Source organism: Petaurus breviceps, unplaced genomic scaffold (assembly GCF_028583685.1).
Source record: "Petaurus breviceps papuanus isolate PSGF00001 unplaced genomic scaffold, PetGlider_PUasm1.0 90650, whole genome shotgun sequence".
Lineage (NCBI taxonomy): Eukaryota > Metazoa > Chordata > Mammalia > Diprotodontia > Petauridae > Petaurus > Petaurus breviceps.
Genome location: NW_027187299.1, coordinates 2,387,411 through 2,394,707, shown reverse-complemented (window position 1 = coordinate 2,394,707; position 7,297 = coordinate 2,387,411). Strand labels below are relative to the sequence as shown.

Genomic DNA, 7,297 nt, shown 5'->3' with positions numbered 1-7,297 from the left:
TGAATATAGAAACGAATTGTGATGATGGTAATTTTTGTAACCCACGCCAACCAAAGGATCAGATATTTTTTTTCCATAAGATGACAAATAATATTAAGTAAATTACTACGTGGTTTGGCTAATTGCAAACTGAGGGACGGGAGATGAGTTCTCTGCAAAGATTGGGATGATGGGCTGAGTAGGGCTGGGTTGAGCTGATCTGGGCTGGGTTGATCTGAGAGGTAAAGGACACAGATGGGAGGGGGAGGGAAGCAGCGCCCCCGCCTGGTTCCCTCTGCCGGCAGCGAAGGGTACAGTCACCACACGGCCCCAGGTGCCGCTGGAGCGCCAGCTTTTCTCCCCTGCTCCCTGCCTCCTGCACGGGGCTGTGAGGCTCGGAGCGAACCCAGGTGCCTGGGGCAGCACCGTTCCTAGCAGGGCAGCTGCTGCTTGACTGCAACCTCCCCCAGTTCCCCCGAGGCGTACGCGGGCTGGGGACTTAGCCCCCTGCTGCCTGCATCTCGCCGGACGCTCGGAAGTCCTCTGGTTTGGAGCGAGGAAAGGGGACCGGCTAGGAGGAGGGGGTCAAAGGAGGCACAGCGACCAGCAGAGCCTCTCTTCTGCGGCTCTAGGCTGACAGCCCTGGCCGCCACAGAAGCGCGTCTCCGCTTTCCCCCTAGTCCCTGCGGCCGGTGAGAGCCCCCGCCGGCAGCACGCGTCTGCCTGAAGTCTGGGAGCGCCCAGCCCCTCGCCGCTCTTCCCTATGGGGATTCGAGAGTTTCCAAACGGCGCACCCAGGGGCAAAACCATTGCGATGTGAGTAGCGCCAGTGGACAGGAACCTGGGGAGTCCAGGACGGGGAATCGCCCCCTGGGATAGGGTTGGACAGAAGGCCACCAGTGGTTTCTCTTTTTTTGTCACCCTTACGCCCAGGGTGACCCCCTCCCCATCTGTTCATGGGTCAGGGACAACGAGCTAAGGGACAAGGTTGAATGAGGGAGCATCTAGAGAAGTTGCATTTTTTTTATTTGGCCCTTTCCTCTCTGAGATCTCAATGCCCAGAGACCTGGTGTTCGATCCTCCCACCCAACTCATGCTCCCCTTGCGAAGCAGCAGAAAGGACTTGAACCTGGTGCTTGCAGGAGAAACAGGAGTGGAGATGGAAAGGTGACTGGGGTGAAGAGGGGAAGGGAGGGAGAAAGAACGAGTGGCCCTTCTGCCTCTACCTGCATGTTGGAGGTTTGGGGACGACTCCCTCTCCTTCCTTCTCCTTCATATCGGCTTATAGAATTCATTTATTTCCTTTCTTTTCTTCCTCTCTTCCCCTCCCTCGCCCTCAACTACCTTGCTTGGAAATCCCTACTGGCTTCAGTGGCATGAGGAGGTCACCCGACGTCAGCCCCCGGAGGCTGTCGGACATCAGCCCCCAGCTCAGGCAGCTCAAGTACTTGGTGGTAGACGAAGCGATCAAAGAGGATTTGAAATGGTCCCGTTCGGTGGAGGACCTCACCAGCGCATCAGTGGGGCTCACGTCTATCGAGGAGAGGATTCTACGCATCACTGGCTACTACGGCTACCAGCCCTGGGCAGCCAGCTACAAAAGTAAGACTGCCGCCTCCCTTCCACACCCCTTTACCACCTTCATCCCTCCCAGTCTCAGGCAGCAAATGCAGACTCAGCATCCTTATCTAACTTTTCCGAAAACAGTTGCCTCAGGGCTAGCAGCTTAGCAAAGGTGGTGGGGCAGGAATTTTTACTTTCATAGCCAAATAACCTAAATTCCTCAACTTATATTTGTCTATTCATACTTCCTCTCCCCCTAAACCTACACCTCATGCTCCAGAGAGTGGGGGAAAAATGTTTGGAGAGAACTAAATAATTAATTCAGAATTCCAAGTATGGTGGACAGCGTGCATCTGGAGGTTTTACCCAGGGTGTGTACTGATTCACTTTGTGGATGGCAGCCTTCCATATTTAGTCAGATATTGGCTCCTAGGAGCGACAATTTACACCTGAGCCTTCCTTTATTCCCAATCCTTATTATTCTGTTGAACTGAATTTTACTGTGTTCTAGTTGTTGACATGTGCTCTCTGCAAGATGGATAGCTGTTATATGGAAGTCAGTCAATTACCATTCGTTTATTCTGTGCCATGAGCTGTGTTAAGCCCTGAAATAGTTGAGACTTTCGTTGTGGATACCCTACCTGTTATCTTTGCTAATATTTTAATTTACAAAATCAAAATTACCCTCATCAAGTTTAGTTAGTTGGTCTTTCCTGTCACTTGGGATGTGTGACAGTGACTGACACTAGTAAATCCCGTCAAAACCTCTTGATACACTTTGACACAGCAAAAAGGAGACTAGCACTGTCTCCCCAGTGTGAAAAAGTAGGATGCAGTCATTGCTTTGGGGTGATGTCTAATAGTTTGAAGATTTCTAAAGGCGATATTCATCTTCATTGTTTGGATTGTAAATATTTTCTATTGGCTCCTAGGAGATAAACTCAGGTTTTTACTCTTAATCATTATGGGTCCTAAAAAATGTCTATCTTTATATCATTCCTAATGTCTCTGTGTGCTGGCAGTTGTCTAGGTCAGTAATAAGACATTTGCAGGGGGGAGCAATGAATTTAAATGTTTTCTTTTTCTTTTCTTTTCTTTTTTTTTAACAAGAACCATTATGATTGCATCTGGGTCAAAATAAACCTTGTGTCCTCTTACATCTCCTGCCTACCTGTACTAAAAAACTTTCCTGTCTATGTGGGCTTTATATTGTACCGAAGAGAGGTGAGGAAGCAAATTTTCTTTTTCAACCTAAAAAGCCAGACACAGGGTGGAAAAAATTAAAACACATTATAAGTAGGTTTTTGTTTGGTTGCTTGGTTGGGTTTTTTCCCCTATGTGACATAGACCTTGCTTCTCTATTTGCTCTCTTAATTACTGAAGGGAGTTCCATAAGATTGCAGGATTCATCTGTACTTTCCCTGAAATCATAATACACTCTTTCACCTTTCCAATTCTTCTTGTGACTGGCACAATTTGTTTATTGGGAAAGGAATACCTTATTACCAAGGTCTATGACTTTAGATATAAAAGACTTCCCTTCTTGAAGGGAAACTGCTGCTTTTGTGCAAATACACTTAGTAATTAAGTCAGTAAGATGGCAGTGAAAATCCCGTCTTGTACCATTAAAGTTATTATTAAATGTAATTCTATTCCCCTACTAGTTTGAGATATTACTGACAGGGGTAGCCTCACATAGTAGATAGACAGCTGTCCTGTGAATCAGGAAGAATTGGATACCAGTGCTACTTGCCTTTGACATGTAACAGCTGCGTGACCCTGGAAAACTCATCTTTCCCCCAATTTTTTAACATTTTTATTTGAAGTTTTGAGTTCCAAATTCTATCCCTCTCTCCCTCCCTTTCACCCTCCCTTAGATGGTAAGCAATCAGATACAGGTTATACACATGTAATTATGTGAAACATTTCCATGTTGGTCATTTTGTATAAGAAGACTCAAAAGAAAGAAAATGAAAAATAGCATGCTTCATTCTGTATTCAATCAATATCACTTCTTTCTCTGGAAGCAGATAGTATGCTTTATCATGAGTCCTTTGGAATTATGTTGGATCATTGTATCGGTGAGAAAAGCTAAATTATTCACAGTTCTTCAAACAATATTGCACAATGTTCCCCAGTTTCTGTTTGCTTCACTATGCATCAATTCATGTAAGCCTTTCCAGGTTTTTCTGAAATTATCCTTCTTGCCATTTCTTATAACACAATAATATTTCATTACAATCATATAGCACAGCTTATTTAGCCATTCCCCAATTGATGGGCATCCCTTTGGTTTCCAATTCCTAGCCACCACGAAAAGAGCTATTATAAATATTTTTGTACAAATAGGTCCTTGGAAAGCTTATTTAACCTCTCAACACCCTCAGACTCTAAAACTATAAGCTGCAGAGAGGGAGCTATCTACATTGGTAGAAAAGTAAGGCACAAGAAGCTCCTTTACCCCTGATTTCTGGCATGTTTCAAATTGACAGATTATTCATTAATGGATTAGGCCATAGTAGTTGTTGCTTTATAAATAAACCCAGTTGATTTTACTCTTTCTTTGCCTATGGGAATAATTACTTATTTCAAGACATTTTCTTTTTATAAAAATGCTTTGGGCAACAGATGACATTTTGATTGAATTAATAATATTTTTAAGTTGAAAGTTGAAAGTAATGATATTTTATTAATAAACTCAGAGAGAGTTCAGGGTACCATTCTGGTTGTTGCCATTTTTACTTAAGTAGGTGGAAAGGTTTATGTATTTCTTGCTTTTCTGCTGTTTACTTCTATTGTTGTTGTTGTTGCTATTGTGTGTGTGTTTCTGTGTGTATGTGCATATTTTATGTCACAGATATGGATTGTTAATGTTCATCTTACACTGTCCTGATTAAATTATAGAAAGCTTCAAGCCTTCTCCTTATAATGAGCTTGTCACTCCAAGATACAGTAATAATTTAGACTTCCTGACATTCATCTTTCAGATTTTTTTATCTCTGTCCCAACTCAAGAAGTTGCCAAGTAACAGCTTCTAGGCTCTGTTTGATAGGTGCAAATCAGCTGGGTTTTGTAGGGAAAAAAATTACTCAAATACCACTTACATGAGAAATTGTGTATGCTTGTACCTTGAGTTTCTTCTATTAGGTGACTCATAGTTAAATAGGACATTCATAAAGAGGTCAAAAGCCAGGTTTCCTTTAGTATTCCTCAATCAATCCACATAAATAAGTGATATCTTTGTGAGAATTATCACAAAAGTCCTAGAATATGTTGATTCTAAAGAATATATATATGTATGTATATATATATATGTATATATATGTGTGTGTGTGTATATATATATATATATATATATATATACACACTGTCCAGGATACTGGACCATTGATTAAACTTCAGAGGACCAGGTTTTGTAATCCCTGAAGGGCTAAGTAGTACCCATGAGGGTCCTTGACCTGCCTTACTCTGAATTTACTTCTTTTCTCTCATCTCTCCTTCCCATTAATGTTAGACCATTAGACTTGGTGCATGAAACCCTTTCTCCTATCATCTTATTACCTAATTGAACCCCAAATTGCTACTTTAAAGTTAACTACACCCCCCCCCAAAGGGGCTAACTCACCATTGTTACCTTTTATTGCAGTGTGATATATTTTAGAATCAGGAAGTATTTGAGCTTGAGTACCTCTATTTTAACAATTTCCTGTCTTCCCACTCACTATTTTCCTTCTATTACCAGGGGTAGCCAAGTGGCTCAGTGGATATGATATATACTCCAGACATGAAGAAAGGATGGACCTGAGTTCAAATATGATCTCAGAAATTTAATAGTTGGGTGATCCTGGGCAAGCTTCTTAACCCCTGTTTGCCTCAGTTTCCTATTCTTGCCTTTTATGAAGATCAAACGAAATAATATTTGCAAAGCACTTAGCCCAGTGCCTGGCACATAACAGGCACTATATAAATATTATTTTACCAGAGCTGCTAGAACATAACAAAAGTAATGACCGAGATTTCCTTCTTTCCTCTTTTCCTTCTCTGTCCTCTAGGAAGAAGCTAATGAGTAATGGAATGACTCTAGAAGGTAGTCATAAGAGGGAAAAAACATACTGACGTGCATATATAGGTATATATGAAAATATATACCTACATATGGCACACAAATTGAAGTTCAGTGATTATTACCTAATTTGATACTTTGGATCATTTCTTATGGTACCCAGAGTTTTGTTTTGTTTATTTTGTTTTAACCTTTATATGAATGGTAATAACTTGTAAAAAAATAAAAGGCAATGATAAAAATGCATTTGAATTAAATAAAATGATATTAATGTATATGAAATTTCATGTTTTCATATAAAGAGCACTGAATTTGAAGTCAGAAGTTCTGGGACTAGAATTCTGATTCTATTATTTATTAGACTAAATTCTTTGAATGTAGGGACTTTCCTTCTTTTTACTTATATTTGTATTCCCAGGGCTTAGCTTGGGGTCCAGCACATAGTAGGTGCTTAAGAAATGTTTATTGACTTATTATCTATGTCATTTTGGGAAAGTGCCTTAACTTCTCCCAGTCTGCTTTTCTACCTAGAAAATGAAAGGATTGAACTGAATGGTCTAGGACATTCCTATCTATAAATCCTATGATAAACTATGCAGTGTGCATATGATCTTTATTTAAAAGAAAGAAAAAGCCCAAATATTAATAGCTACATCAAATTAATTAGGAGGTGAATATTTATTTTAATAAAAGATTCTTTTATTTCCAAAAGGCTTTATACTGGGTGGGAGAACAGTTACATTAAATAATGAAATATATATATATATATCTTTATGGAGGGGGAGGAAGGGCAGTTGGGGTTAAGTGACTTGCCCAAGGTCACACAGCTAGTAAGTGTGTCAAGTGTCTGTGGTCACATTTGAACTCAGGTCTTCCTGACTCCAGGGCCAGTGCTCTATTCACTGTGCCACCTAGCTTCCTCCACTAAATATCTTTATAATGTGATTTTATTCATGCAATTTTTTTTCAGGAATCTAGTGCATAAATTATGTTATATGTGGGTCTGAATGCATATAAATGTTTCCTAGTGATGATCTGTATAGAGACCACCAAGAACTAGGCTTTAGGGCTAGCAAACCTAATTCAAGCTTGTTCTTCCCAAGGCACCAGATTCTCCACTTTGAACTGATGAGAGACACACTGCCTTCAGAAAAGGATTTTTAACCTTCATTATCTTTGACCCCTGAATTCCAGTTCAAGTAACTGCAAACCTTTCCCTGGCTCTCTGAATCCCCTTTGATTCAAAGATCTACCACACGCAAACCCTAATTATGGCTCCCTCTTATTTTTACACTGCTATGGTATCTTGATGTCTGCTTCTAGCTTCTACTTCTCTCTTTCCCATGTATCTCCCATGTCCACCCACTCCAAACTACAAATTTAGAAATAATACTAAAGGATAAGGTAATTAGAAGTGTATAGAAGTAAAACCTACCTTAGCTTTCTTAACTAATCTTTGAATAAAATTGTCTAATCTTACTTTGCCTTTTTTTTTCTGGTGACGGAAGTTGGATTCCCATACAAATGAATCTATCATTCTTGTATCCTCAGGATAAAGTAGCATCTTTCCTTCCATAACATCTCAACCTGAGTCAATAAATAAATCCATAAACATTTATAAAGCACTGACTATGAGCCAGACACCGTGCTAAACATTTGGATATAAAAATAGGCAAGATATCATCTGCCCCC

General features: G+C 40.6%; 1 protein-coding gene across 5 annotated transcripts in view; it reads left to right on the top strand.

Annotated features, from left to right (window-relative positions):
- The first annotated feature begins 287 nt into the window (after nt 1–287).
- SLC35F3 (solute carrier family 35 member F3) overlaps nt 288–7,297 on the top strand; it is a 543,673-nt gene continuing 536,663 nt past the window's right edge. The window contains exons 1-2 of one of the 5 annotated variants that reach the window (XM_069064852.1): nt 288–795; nt 1,352–1,581. In XM_069064852.1, the coding sequence (XP_068920953.1) occupies nt 1,463–1,581 (119 nt within the window). In that variant the 5' untranslated portion in view covers nt 288–795; nt 1,352–1,462. Of the gene's footprint in view, nt 796–847; nt 1,147–1,351; nt 1,582–7,297 lie in introns of those variants that run through there. The other 4 variants (XM_069064851.1, XM_069064854.1, XM_069064850.1 and 1 more) reach the window with 4 other exon arrangements.